The sequence below is a fragment of the Elgaria multicarinata genome, chromosome 4, assembly GCF_023053635.1.
Source record: "Elgaria multicarinata webbii isolate HBS135686 ecotype San Diego chromosome 4, rElgMul1.1.pri, whole genome shotgun sequence".
Lineage (NCBI taxonomy): Eukaryota > Metazoa > Chordata > Lepidosauria > Squamata > Anguidae > Elgaria > Elgaria multicarinata.
This window is the reverse complement of record NC_086174.1, coordinates 82,140,843-82,154,823: the sequence shown is the minus strand read 5'-3', so window position 1 is coordinate 82,154,823 and position 13,981 is coordinate 82,140,843. Positions and strand designations below refer to the sequence as shown.

The following is a 13,981-nucleotide window of genomic DNA, read 5'->3' as shown; positions in this document are numbered from 1 at the left end:
TCTGACCCAGCATGCCTCTTATTACATTCTTCAACCATAGCCTGGCTGTTCTTACATTCCCCTGCCTCCACTCCCTTTCCCCTGTTTCCTGGCCTTTTTTCCCATTCAAAAAGGTTGAGATGCCACCCTATGGCTTAGTAAGAGTTTTAAACTAAAATATGATTGTATTTTTGCCCCTGACCCTTTTGCCTTTAGCACCAGAACATGGTCTCTGAGAGCTTCTCTGAGAAAAAAATCCAGCTCTTGGGTTGAAAGAGGTTGAACCTTCCTGCTCTAGGGCCTAGGCTGTTTCCTGCTTGATTTCTGATGAGTAGAGCAACTTCTGGCCAGATCGCTGAGATCGCCATTATATGTTGAACTGATTATCTGCAGGTTACAATTGTATTTGAAAGCATGATGTTTGGAAAATATCTCTACTGTAGGAAGCATGTCTGAGAAGCACTATATGCAATTTTTCTTTATATTAGAAAGGCACCAGTAGTTGTGAAAAATAACAGATGTTTTTAGCTGTAGACTGTTTAGTCTGTCAGTTTTGTTTTTTAAATATGTTGTTAGATCTTTACATAGCTGCTGGCTTTTGCTCTGATGTTTACTTCAGTTTTATTCTGTTTTAATCTTTTAAAGGTTTGTTTTTTGGTTCTATCATGTTGTATTTTATGGTTTAAATTTTTTTGTCAACTGCCCAGAGAACTTTGGCTTTGGGAAGTAAAGAAATGTAATAAAAAAACAAATAAAATAAATCAGATGCTTATAAATTTTTAAAAAAGGAAGATTGTAAACTTTAAATCATGACTTCAGCAATATTTGCACAGAAATGTGTATGATTTAGTGTGTTTTCTGATTGTTCAAAGAAAGTAAATAGCACCTCAGATTGAACATCTACAATAATGTAAGTCCCATGCCAGACATGTTAGATCAAACCCTGCTTTTATCTGTATTTTCTGTATGCCATTCGATTTAGGTAAACATATATAGACTGGAGACCAACCTTTTTAAAGGAGGTGTGACCACAAGTAGCAGCATGGATTAAAATGTTTACTTCTGCTGGAGACAGCTTTTTGAAAGCCAATGGGAGCCAAATGTACATGTTGTTAAATTACATGTTCCCCACACTACAAAGCAAGGGCAGTATCCAGTGGGGTGGCTCTGCTTTTCCTGGTTCCATTGCAGTCTCAGGAGTGGCCTCTTGGGCAACGGGGGTTTGGAGCTTCTAAAAATAACTCCAGAAATGAACAGGAATGCTCATTTCCAGATTGGGGCAAGTCAACATAGCTCCCTTCTGTGAGCTCTGCTGATCTGCCCTATTCCAGACATGAGTATTTCTGCTAGGTTCAGGTTAGGGTTAGGGTTGAATACAAAATGGATGTTCCAAGTTAAAATAGAATTTTGGTTTTGTTCTAGGCTCTATTTATTGGATTTGGACCTGGATTCAAGTCTCAAACTGAAGTCGATCCCTTTGAAAACATAGAAATCTACAATTTAATGTGTGGTACGATAAAATAACTGGGATTTTCCCACCCTATCTCTAAAACTCAAACCCCTTTTCGGAAGTTATTTCTGATTAGACTGGAGTTTTATTTCTTGTCATGGCTGTATATCCTATATTGGGACGCTGCAGGAATCTATTGTCTTTTCTATGCCAATGCCAATTTCAAATCCTGTCAGAGTTGGAATTTGGTCCCAACCCTAAATTTTTCAGTCTTATCTCCTCACTGTCTTCTGATTTCTGGTCTTTCCTTAGAAGTCTCATCCTCGCTTTTCATTCTCCCAGGCTTCACCTATTTTGCTTCACCTCTTTTGTTATTATAGCTCTCCCTTACCATTGCTAAGGGCCAAACAGACATTACTTTACATGTGTGTCCAGCAGGTACATCTTGCTTGCATTTTACTCCACAACAGGGCCTCTAATCCAGACTGAGAATAGGGGAGCTTTTAAGATCTGGATTGGGGCCCTGGTGCCTACTTTAGAGTAACCCACATTTAAAGTAATGTCTTTTGGGTTCTAACTGCCCCCTACTTCCAAATGTGTTGACCCACTCAAATTCTACTTCCAAATGTGTTGACCCAGTCAAATTCTATTTCCAAATGTGTTGACCCAGTCAAATTCTATTTCCAACTGTGTTGACCCAATCAAATTCTACTTCCAAATGTGTTGACCCAGTCAAATTCTACTTCCAAATGTGTTGACCCAGTCAAATTCTATTTCCAAATGTGTTGACCCAGTCAAATTCTACTTCCAAATGTGTTGACCCAGTCAAATTCTATTTCCAAATGTGTTGACCCAGTCAAATTCTACTTCCAAATGTGTTGACCCAGTCAAATTCTACTTCCAAATGTGTTGACCCAGTCAAATAAGCGTTTGGAGCTGATGCAGAGTTTGTTTGCCTACTTGGGTATTTGAAGGAAACTCTAGCCCTATGCACACATTACTCACATGAATGGAATCAGTGTGGTGAAAGGGGCAGTGGAGCTATGCGTTTAGGCTTGCCCTCTAAGTTGTGCTCCTCCTCCTCCTGCCTTCTGAAGCACTCTTGGAAGCTGCTGATGCATAGTTAGGCTTTTAAATCACATGGGTAGTCCAGAGGCTCCCTCCTTCAGAAATTATGCCGATTGAATTGAGAGCAGGGGTTGAAGATGCAGCACCATTTTTTGGATGCAGTGGGGCTAAATGTATTGCGTCACTGTCCCTTCCAGCATGCTTACCTTGTTAGGGTGAGTAGTGCACGAAAAGTGCTTCTGAAATCCACTGATTCTAAAGACCCTTTGTTTGTTTTGTCTTGAATTTTGGAACTGTGGGCCTTGCTAGACCTACCAGAAAATCCGTCTGGGAGGAGGGGCGACGGCGCGCTACAGCTAGCATGCGCCATCGCCCTTTTCCAGACGTAAACACGCGACGGGGCAAGGGAAAGCCCCGTCGCATGCTCCGGGTTTTTGCCCCTTAAAGGGCCATGTGCACAGGAGTGCACCGCCGGAAAAGGTAGGTTTTTTTTTTTTTAAATAAAGGGTCCCCCGCTCCCCCTGCCCCTGATTTCCCCCCCGAATGTCTGATGCCCACCGCCCGCTCGCTCGCTTGCCCATCCGCCCTCCATCCGCCAGGCCTTGTCCCTTGTCCCTTCTTCTCCCCTGTCCCCGCTTGCCATGCCATGCCTTGTCCCCTGTCCCCCTTCTTCTCCCCTGTCCCTGCTTGCCATGCCTTGTCCCCCGTCCCCGTTCTTCTCCTCACCCCCTCTGCCATGCCTTGTTCCCCGTCCCCGTTCATCTCCCCACCCCCCTCCGCCATGCCTTGTCTCCCGTCCCCGTTCTTCTCCCCCATCCCTGCTTACCATGCCTGTCCCCTGCCCGCTCGCCCGTGCCCACTCACCATACCGCTCTCCCCCCCATCTCTCCTGCCGGGTCGGCTCTTTCCCCCACCTATGCTCCTATAGGCTCCTATGGAATGCTGTGCCCAGTCAGTGGCTTCTCCCAGCTACTCGCGAGTAAGCAAGCAGCCGGGAAAAGCCACGGACCCTGCTAGACCTTTTGCAGCCCTGGCCTCAGGCTGGGGCTGCAGAAAAGCCAGGCCATAAGCGGTCTTAGCCCAGCCTGACCCCGGAATCCCCTGTGCGTCATCTGGATGCACAGGAGGGAGACCGGGCCTCACACCACACTAACGCCTCGTCTAGCAATGGCCTGAGTAAATGGTCAAAGACAAAATGCTGAAATACAATTGGCTATCCACCAAAAGGGCAGAGTCAAGGAAGCTGTACAGTAAAACCCTGTTGTATTAATCTTGGTTACCTGAATGCTTTGATCGTTTTCCCTTTATGTCAGTAGTCTCTCTCTAGGCATCCACTAAAAATGATTTAGGTGTCTTCTAACACTGGCAAACAAAAGAGGTTGTAGTGAACATTGTCTTCCTAGTGCCCTGCCTAGTACAGATTAAATAATTGAATATTCAAGGAGAAATCAACTTGCTAGTAAATAGTATTCACATTTGAAAAGCCTGTGTGCTTGAGATTGTGTTAGTGAGACTGGGGGCCTTGCTAGATGAGGCCTTAGTGTGCTGTGAGGCCCGGTTTCCCTGCTGTGTGTCCAGATGACGCACAGGGGAATCCGGGGTCAGGCCGCGCTGAAGCCTCCCCTAATGCGCCATAAGCAAAGTTGCTTATGGCGCGCCTTTTCCGCAGCCCCGGCCTGAGGCCGGGGCTGCGGAACGTCTAGCAAGGTCCGTGGCTTTTTGAGGCTACTCGCCAGGGAGGCATCGGGGATGGCAGTGGGGGGATCAGGAGCGGAGGGGGCTTAATTTTTTAAAAAAGGCACTTACCTTGTTCGGCGGCTTCGGGGCGCACGTGGCCCCTTTAACAACAACAACAACAAAATGGCTGACGCTGCAGGGCGTCTAGGAAGCGGGGCGTCGTGCGTCTAGGAAGTGGGGCGGCGCGTGCTAATGTTAGCATGCCGTCACCCTGCCTCCCTGCCGGCTTATCCGGCATGGTCTAGCAAGGCCCTGGGTTGTACTGGGAAAGGAAGTTTAGCCTATGTCTTATTACTGGCAGCATCACATCCTTCAAGGGGCCCAACTTTTAATTTTCCTGCATTGGTATTGTGAGGGAAGTGAGCAGAAAATTATTTTGATGGCAAGTTGATCCTGCAGATGGCATGAAAGTTGGGGCTAGGCTAGTGCGTCCTTCTAGAAGACAGATGGTCCCAACCTGATTTCTCTATATATGATGAGACAATGCCTCTTGGACAATGACCAGAATACTATTACATATTCAAAGGATTGCTTATTACCTTGTGATTCTGCCTTTCCACTGATATCTTTATAGATAGTTGTAGTTCTAATTTTTGTAAACCGCCCAGAGAGCTTCGGCTATTGGGCGGTATAAAAATGCAATAAATGAAAATGAAATGAATCTTTAGAAAAGGCTCTACTCTATATCCCACTTACATCTGAACTACACTGATACATAGATGGGACACGGCCTTCTCAGTGGTGTGACTCAGGCTCTGGAAGTCCCTTCCTTGAAAGGCCTTGTTGGGCTCTGCCTTTCTTGCCTTCAGATATCTTTCAGAGCTGCTCTTGTGTGGATGGGTTTTTTAAAAATGATTTTCTCCTTGATTGTTTTTACTAACATTGGCTGCTTTTACTGCTACATTTATTTTTATACAGATGTATTTTGGTGACTGCTGATTTTGATCTGTGATTTCTTTCTTTTATTTCAATGTATTATATGTTTATTCTTATGAGCTGCTTTGGGGGACATTTGGTGAAAAAGCAGCATAAAATATTAATACAGTGAATACAAAACAGATAAATAAGAACTGAAATTCTGAAGGCATAGCATATTCATAATTAAAGTTGCATGTGAACTGCTGTCCAAAGTATATTTTTGATTTTTTTTGTCATTGTTTTCTCAACCATGGTAGATCTGCTTGATGTGACCCCAGCCCCCAACAATGGAAGCCATGGAAGCCTAAACCACCTTTTAAAGAATGCCAGTTATATTCCAAAACATCCCAAAGAAGAAAGCAATCCTTCTAAATGCCCTTTCATGGGGCGGCGAACCTTTGCTGATGATCCTGGTTGTTTGTGTAATTTATCAGTAAGTATTCAGATGAACAAAAATGTTTAGCAATTATTTTCACTCTTGGATGAAGCTGTGTAACTCTGTATCATCTTCGATAATATCACTTGATGTTCAGTGATTTCAATGAGAAATTTCTATGTCTGTATTAGGAATAATATCTCCCATTTTCATTGGTGTATGTATGGGCAAATTTGGATGTACATCCCTTGAGATGTGCCTTGCTAAACATTAAAGGCTGGACTACTTGACTTTGTTAAATAAATTGTCTATTAAGTAGTTGTGGATTTCATTTGTTGCCTGTTCCATTCTGCAGTCTGAGATCAACTAACAATGCCAATTTAGAATAAAATCATACTAAAATAGTATGCACTGCAAGCCATCCCTTAGCAATTTAAGCCTGGCATATATGGCATAATTTTGTCGTAAGCTGTAGATCTAGAGATGGCAGTGAAGTGCTCCTGAACTGGCTTGAAAAAGTATTTGGGGACTTGTAAAAGTATGCCTCAAACGAGATGTGAACCTCTGAATACAGCTCAGATCAAATTCTTAACTGGAGAAGAATTCCTAGCTTCCCCCTTCCCTTATCGGCACCAATTTCCCTTCCCTTTACTTACCCAAATGGCAGTAGGAAAAACAGCAGTGATACATGTGGCAAGGCTTGCCCTATATCTCCCAAGGGCTTCTGGGCCTTTTACCTGGGTATGCTCCAGTGTGCTAAAGGGACTGAGATAAAATTGGGGCAGGAAAGGGGAGATAGACAGAAAATGATCTGAGTTCTTTCTGATATAGGAGTGGGGGAAGAGCTCAGATAATTTCTGAATTAATCCAAGTTGAGCAGGGGAAAATTCACACATCTCAGATAAGAGTTAAATATGAAAAGAATCTATACATAAAGAAATGCTCATTCCAGCAGAGTGTTACAGCATTGAATGGGACTGTAAATGAGACCCTTCTAACACTCATATATTGTTTTTAATATTGTAAAAAATTCAAGCCACATTGCAAAACATTCAAATGAATACACTGGACATAAAAAAGATGCACATGAAAATAATGGATGTTTTGGAATTAGATGATTTTTAAAAAAATAGGTAACACTTTTGCTCAGAATGATGCTACACAAATTGAGTTGTCCTTACCTTTTGCTTTCCCTTACATCTAGGGCATTCCACAGTTTCGGCCACACATGAATTTCACAACTTCGGAAAGTAAGCATTATAACTACTTTGAGACATATAACTTAAGTATAAAATCTTCTCTGGGGAAATATATAGAGGCTGAATTACTTTTCAATTCCCTACTGTAGTAAAGAAGATAGAAAAAGACAGTTTGCCATTTGGGAGACCCAGAGTACTCCAAAAGAAGCACACCTATTGCCTTCTTCGGAACCACCATTATGTTAATGGCTTTAGCCAGAACATCAAAATGCCTTTGTGGAGTGCCTATACAATTAACAAGCATGTGAGTATGTTGGTAATTAAGGGCACAGTTTCTACTTAAAGGGAAAGTGGTAGCAAGCGACAGGAGAGTAGCAAGCAATTCTTTGGCGCCATTTCAGAACAGATGAAGCCTAAAGAGCTAAACCGAATGGTTCTTAGACAAGGTGGGTTTTCAGCTGGGGTTTAGGGGCTTAAGTAAGAGAGTGAAGTGGTGCCCCATTGATATTATAGGAGACAGTTTTAAGATTAAGGGACAAGTAAATGAGAATCTAGTATAATTTACCTCACTCATCTTTGAATTGATTAGAAGTAGATGAAATTTGTGTATTCAGAATCTCCCATGACAGCCTGAAGTCAAGCCCAGCACTGTCACAATCATCTGTTTGACAAAGGTGTGATGGTGCACAAAACATGCACACTGTTCACTTCTGGTGTTTGGAGGTCATGACTCCTAAAGGCAGATTGTTCCACGGTAGCTATGTGGGCTAGTGAGAGTCGAATGTCATATGAAATATGTCTCTGAAATGACATATTCCAGAACTAGTAGGGAAACATAAACATCCCTGGTCTGGAGAAAAATGGTAGATGTGCAGCATTAAAAAATCCCATGACTAGAGAGGTCTTCAAAAGTCATCTATTCAGCCACCTTCGCTGAAGCTGGGATAACCATAAACCAAAAAGACTTGAGAGGTCAAACCGTTTCATAAATATAGCCAATAGTAGTGTGCCACTAGAACTGAGCTATCGTGTATATCTCATAATTTATACAACGTGTAACGTGCATGCACAGCAACTGATGCTCTTGTTTCGTTAACTAGGACAACTGGAATGCCTCTCCAGAAGCCACCCCAAGCTGTTTTCTTGTTGACAATCGTGCTCTTTTAAATGCTGGCCAGAGTTGTTCATTTTACAAAAGCCATCCCCAGCTAAACTATGGATTTCTTTTTCCACCAAGTAATTCAATTTATTTTCTCATTTCTATGCAGAGTAATTTATCAGCAGGCAAAGCAAGGGTTTCAGTTTCTGCTTTTATATAAAGAGTCTACACATTTTTAAAATGCGTGGACAATCTTGTTCCGTGTATAAGGATAGAGTGCTGCAGAGAATCAAAAGACCACGTAGAAAATGCTTACTTGATATTTATAAAGATGTTGCTGACTCAGTAAAGTCTTATTAATTAAATATGTTTAAGAAATTATGGTTGACATAGTTAAATAATATAATAATCTGTAAGCATACACTTACAATTTGAAATTCAGATACAAAAAATATAAATGTTGAAATCTATGCACAGAGGTGTCAACTGTGAATGGTCCATGCACATTAAAATGGTTAGATTTTTCCCACACAGTATGCACAGAAAGGACAATCAGGAAAGCTTCCATGTTTTTTGTGGGGAAACTGGTAATTTAATTGTGCTGCCTTCCACAAATGATGGTACTATGCATCTATTTTGACATGTAGACTTTGAAATCTTCAGTATCAAGTTCTGCAAGAAATCTGTGGATTGGCTTTGATGATAGGCCACATAAACATATATGCCCCAATTCACTGGCATCCCCATGTATGGAAGACCCCAGAATTTAAACCAATAGTAAGCCTTTGCTCTTGTGAAAGGTGCTCATCCAATTCCTGTGGAACTTTGGATTGGGCTCTTAGAAGGGCGCACTCCAGTGCATCATGAAGAATATTTTCTTTCAATTGAAATTGAAGACTGAAATCTTTACTGTTAATTAGAAAGTGAAGCCCATTGCACTCAGTTGAGCCTACTTCCAACTAAGATGCCTCAATCTAACAGTGATATGCAAGCCCACTAAAAGTGCTTGATTTAAGAGTTCCTAACAGAGCAATCCTAGGTTTGACTACTCAGCTGCAAGTGCTATGTGTTCAGTGGATCTTATTCCTAGGTAGGTATCCATAGGATTGCAGTCTAAATCTGTTTTGGTTTGTAGCTAATGGCTGGCATTGAAAGAGCTAATTTAGTTGTAACCAAGAGGGATTTTTTTTAACCTTTTCTTGCTCAAGAGCAGACCATGTTATACACTTCATTTGAAACTCTTGTAGACTTCCAGGGGGTTATGCTTTGTGGCAAGGAGGGCCGATGTTTGAAACCCACAAGTCCAATGTCTCCTTGGGCTTGCAGAACTTGTTTTGGATTCTGACCAATCTGCTTAGGATTCATATGTTTAGTTGATTTCACATTTACAAAATATTAGAATGCTCTTTTAGTCATTTCATTCAAATTTTATCTTAAAAGTGCTGTCAGTTTTGTAATAAATTGAGGTTATACATTTTATATTTCTAGGTCTGATAAAGGATGCAAGAAATAGTAAATACGAAGGACTTTTTTCAAGTAATATTGTGCCAATGTATCCTGCTTTTCAAGGTAAAGGTTAATCATATTTTTTTTCCTTTTGACCACCACACACCCATGCTAATGAGTAAAAGATATTAGTATCCAAAGCCATGTCCACACTGCTGGTTTTATCTGGGGTTGCATAGACACTGTACATGGTGATTTGCAACTGATCAGAGTATCAGTTCTACATTGTGCTATAACTCCATGGCCTCTGTCACATATTTGCAAGCCTCTGACTTGAATGTTTAAATGCTTAATTTGGACCCGGTTCGGATCTGAATTTAGGGGGTCCGGATCAGCCCAATCCGCTCCGGATCCGGAACGGAACGGAGCACAGTCCTACAAAACAGACTTGACAAATTCCCACAAAACTGGTTTGACAAATAAGTAAAATGAAGGCAACCTATGTGCTATAGTAATGTGTTTGATAGTCTTTGTTCTGTTAAAGACCTGGTATATCCTTATTAAAATCCTCATTGTGCTTCCAGTGATATGGAATTATTTTAATGCAGTCCTACTGCCAACGTATGCTTCAGCCAGAAATGGTGTAAACGTGATTACTGGTCCTGTGTTTGATTACGACTACAATGGCTTGTATGATACACCTGAGGAAGCTAAAAGGTAGGCATATGTCAGTTTTAACTATTTTCACAAAACAATTCTATAAGTTTATTGCACTGGATGCCAAAGTGAAGTTCTTACTAAACTTAATTTCTAAGAAGAAATATCAGCTGAAATGTCCTTCATTTATTCATGGAACTTATATCCCACTTTTTTTACTCTCCATAGAGGGCTTAAGGTGTTGTACAATTAAGGATAGGCAAATCAGACTTTTTCTGGTCCATGACACTTTCACATGTGTTCACCAATTGGGCCAAACCTTAAATTTTTTTCCTTTTAAAAATCCACACAAAACTTTGCATTCAAGTATGTATTTTTAAACGTGTTTTCTCTGAAAATATTGCTTTTTTAAAACATAATTTGACTGGGTTTCTGATTTGAGAACTGCATTAGAACATTCGGGAGTGTAAACACTGGTGAATAAAGTAAATTTGATTCTCACTTTAATCTGAGAGATGTGGATCAGGTCAGATGTGTCAGAATTAACAAAGATCAAACTCGTCAAGCATCACTACTTACTATATATAAAATATTTAGAACAGAACCAATGGACATGCTGACTGGGGATGGTGAGTGTTCTAGTACATTACATCTGGAGGTCACTAGGTTGGGAAAGGCTATTCTATGGGCACAATCAAGCTGAATCTTGCTGCTGCTACTTGCTCACTATTAATTTAAATGGCAATTGTTGGGGAGAACTATCAAAATAAATGGAGGGAGCAGAAAACAGTACTGAGTGGATTTTATTTCTTTTCACTGACCTGGTTCACACATAATGCTCACTCATGGTGTATTTAAACCATGGTTTCTTGTCCTACCCAGAATTTGTCTGGCAGATGACAGAACAATCCATGGTTTGTTTTTTGAGTCCCTCGATTGTTTGTTTCCCCTTCTCATTCACCCACCCCCTCCCTGTATCCCAGATGCCTTTGGGGCATTCCAGTATTGGCATGTAAAGAGATGTGTTTTTGACCACTCTGGCCTGCTGCCTCTATAACCTGGCGAACCCATGATTCTGGGTGTGTATGTAATGTCAATCCATCATTTACGCAACTCCCATTTCACAACCCAACAACAAACCCAACCTCTTTGTGGGTTGTTCATAGTTAACAACCCATATTTAACCCATAGTTCTGGGTTCACATGTAACTACAACCCACGATTCAACAAACTATAGTTAATTAAACCATAGTTGTTGTTACATGCAAACCAGGTTGACTCAACAGAGGTTCAACACAAACTTTATTTCCATAAATTCTGAAACTGAACAATTTAGCTCCCAACAAGAGGGAACGCTCTACCAATATCATGGCATAAAGTTAAAAGAAGCAATTCATATCTGAGAGTCGACTACAAAGAAAGCCATTAACTTTCCTAAATTTTGTTCCATTCATTATATCATCTATAATTGTCATTATAATTGTCTAGATTTGGCTTCTTCTAGAACATAGCTCTTCATAGTTCGAAAGACCTATTTTGCATCATCAGTCAAGCTAACTGGAAAGCTATGATAGATCTCCTTTAAAATGAGCAAATAAAGTGATACTGGGAATTACAGTCCAACACATCTGGCGGACACCAGGTTGGGGAATGATTTCTAGACACAGAAGTAAATCATTTTAATGCTACACTTTTGCCTTTATTAAATGCTTGTAAATTTCTCTACCCATGACATTGTGGTTTGCTAAATTTTAAAAACTTACAAGAATATAGTCTAAAATATTGTTGTTGTTGTTTTGTTCCAGACTTTCAAGTAATTCAGAAGTCCTGATTCCCACTCACTACTTCATTATGTTGACAAGTTGTAAAGATGTTTCCCAGACTCCTTTGCACTGTGAAGGATCCCTTGATGTTGTATCTTATCTTGTACCTCACAGAGAAGACAACAGTGAAAGTTGTGTCGTGAGTAAATCTACTTTTTCATACATAAGACGAGTACATACGTTTTTGTAAAACTCACCTGTGCGTATAACATTCTTCCCCAAGTGCTGCAAATCCATACTTTTTCTGTTAGGTGCACATTTTTAGCTCTTATGGATGTAAAAAAAGGCTTGAAAGTGTATAGGCAGTGCATGCTGAAAGCTTTGGAGCTTTCAGGACAGGCCTGCATGATGTTTTTCCCCTTCCATGATTAGCATAACCTGTACAAAGATATGCAAGTGCACTTGAATTGCATAATTTCTATAGGTCTGTTCATTCATTTCTAGACAGAGAATTTTTACTGTATTTTATTTAGGCCAAAGCATGGATTGATATGTGATCATGTACATTACAAGGGTATTCAGTGTAGTACAGGATTAATCCAGGTTTTGATGCTATTACCAGGATGGTTCTTAGTACCAACCAAGGCATTCTTGTTTTCCCAGTAGAACCTTCCTTTCTGCATATTTCATAGAAAGATCTAACGGCCTAGCACTCAGGTTGCTTGGGATCCTAATAACAGTAGATTGCACATGCTACTCCGAGGAAGTGTAGGATTGCTAGATCCGCCTAAGGGTGAAGAGGAAGCCATTCGAAGTAATGTCTTAGTGCCAAACTACATGCTATGTCTGAATTCCATATTTGGTAAACCCTTCCATCAATAAAGGTTATTTTCTATAAAAGCAGCCATAGCCAGAGATGTAGCCATGACCCAGGAGAGAGGGGATATAATCATTCCCCCTGAATACAGTTCAGTGCAGATTATCTTCATAACTGCTGTTAGTGATTCGGTACTGCATTCTTCGTATGCCTCAATATATTCATTGAAATATATGCCTTCATTGCAAGTTGGAGGGGCTGTGGCTCAGGGGTAAGAGTACATGATTTGTGTGCAGGAGGTCCCAGGTTTGATCCCCAGGATCTCCGAGTAGGCTGGGAAAGAATCTTCCATGAAACCCGGGAGAGTTGTTGTCAGTCAGTGTTGGCAATGCTGGACTAGATGGACCAATGGTCAGACTTCGTATAAGGCAGCTTCTTGTCTTCAAAGAACTTGGCTTCTTTGTAGACTGCTGAGTTTGTCACCCCAGTAACAGAGTATCTCTGGATCAACCTTTTTAATTTATGTTTTGTTCTTCAACAGACCGGCAAGCCTGAGTCCCTGTGGGTTGAAGAGAGAATGAAGTTTCATGCAGCTCGTGTCAGAGACATAGAACTTCTTACAGGCCTTAGCTTTTACCACGACAGAAAACAGCCTGTGGCTAATATTTTACAGTTGAAAACATATTTGCCAACTTTTGACAAGGCCTGATTTTTTTTTACTCCATTGGGTTTCTGTTCAGAAAAAGAGAGACTATATTACAAGAAACAAATGTTTTAAACATTTTCTGAGGATTCTTGAGCAAAATGTGAGCTGGAAAGAATCTGTGCAACATTTGTATCTCAGGGACATTTTATGGACCAAGCGTAACAGAAGAGAGCTGCTTCTCAGCCTCATTATCAACATGAGTATGGTAGACATTTTGTATATCAATGCCAGTCTGCTAGCATTACATAAATGGACGCACACATGAGAAAAACAACAATTCTTTTCAACTACATTAAAGTGTACTGAAGTTATTTTATTTTGTTTTTGTTTTTTTACAAAGCGGATTAATTAATTAAAGGTGAACCAACTGGCTTGTATATTTCAAAAAATGCAAAATAATATAAATATTATATAAAATACTGCCATGTTCTGAAGTTGTTTTTCATTCTAGACTGCATTATGATATATACACTGTAATTTACTGTGTGTTTCTTGATTATATTTGGAACATTACACCATCTAATATATTATGTGCTGCATGTGTAATTACCCTCTGAGTGTTACTAAGGAGCCAGCTACCAGAACACTTCTATTTTGGTTTAGGTCACACCTCAGCCAAAATAGCATCTTGTTCTACAGTTGACTCCATGCTGGAAATTGGTAACTCCATGTGTAGAGCTCTTGCTGTGTCCTAGCAGGACTCACTGTTATATACATACTCTACAAATTAACAGAGATAGTATTCTTTGAAGACAGTATACGTTAA

The 13,981-nt window shown here is 40.5% G+C and overlaps 1 protein-coding gene across 1 annotated transcript in view; it reads left to right on the top strand.

Annotated features, from left to right (window-relative positions):
• Window positions 1–13,634, top strand: part of ENPP1 (ectonucleotide pyrophosphatase/phosphodiesterase 1) — a 52,957-nt gene extending 39,323 nt beyond the window's left edge. Inside the window, exons 17-25 of the mRNA XM_063124671.1 lie at window positions 1,402–1,489; window positions 5,410–5,585; window positions 6,733–6,778; window positions 6,877–7,031; window positions 7,828–7,963; window positions 9,315–9,395; window positions 9,857–9,989; window positions 11,735–11,891; window positions 13,051–13,634. Of these exons, the coding sequence (XP_062980741.1) occupies window positions 1,402–1,489; window positions 5,410–5,585; window positions 6,733–6,778; window positions 6,877–7,031; window positions 7,828–7,963; window positions 9,315–9,395; window positions 9,857–9,989; window positions 11,735–11,891; window positions 13,051–13,218 (1,140 nt within the window). The 3' untranslated portion in view covers window positions 13,219–13,634. The remainder of the gene's footprint in view (window positions 1–1,401; window positions 1,490–5,409; window positions 5,586–6,732; window positions 6,779–6,876; window positions 7,032–7,827; window positions 7,964–9,314; window positions 9,396–9,856; window positions 9,990–11,734; window positions 11,892–13,050) is intronic.
• Window positions 13,635–13,981: the final 347 nt, after the last annotated feature.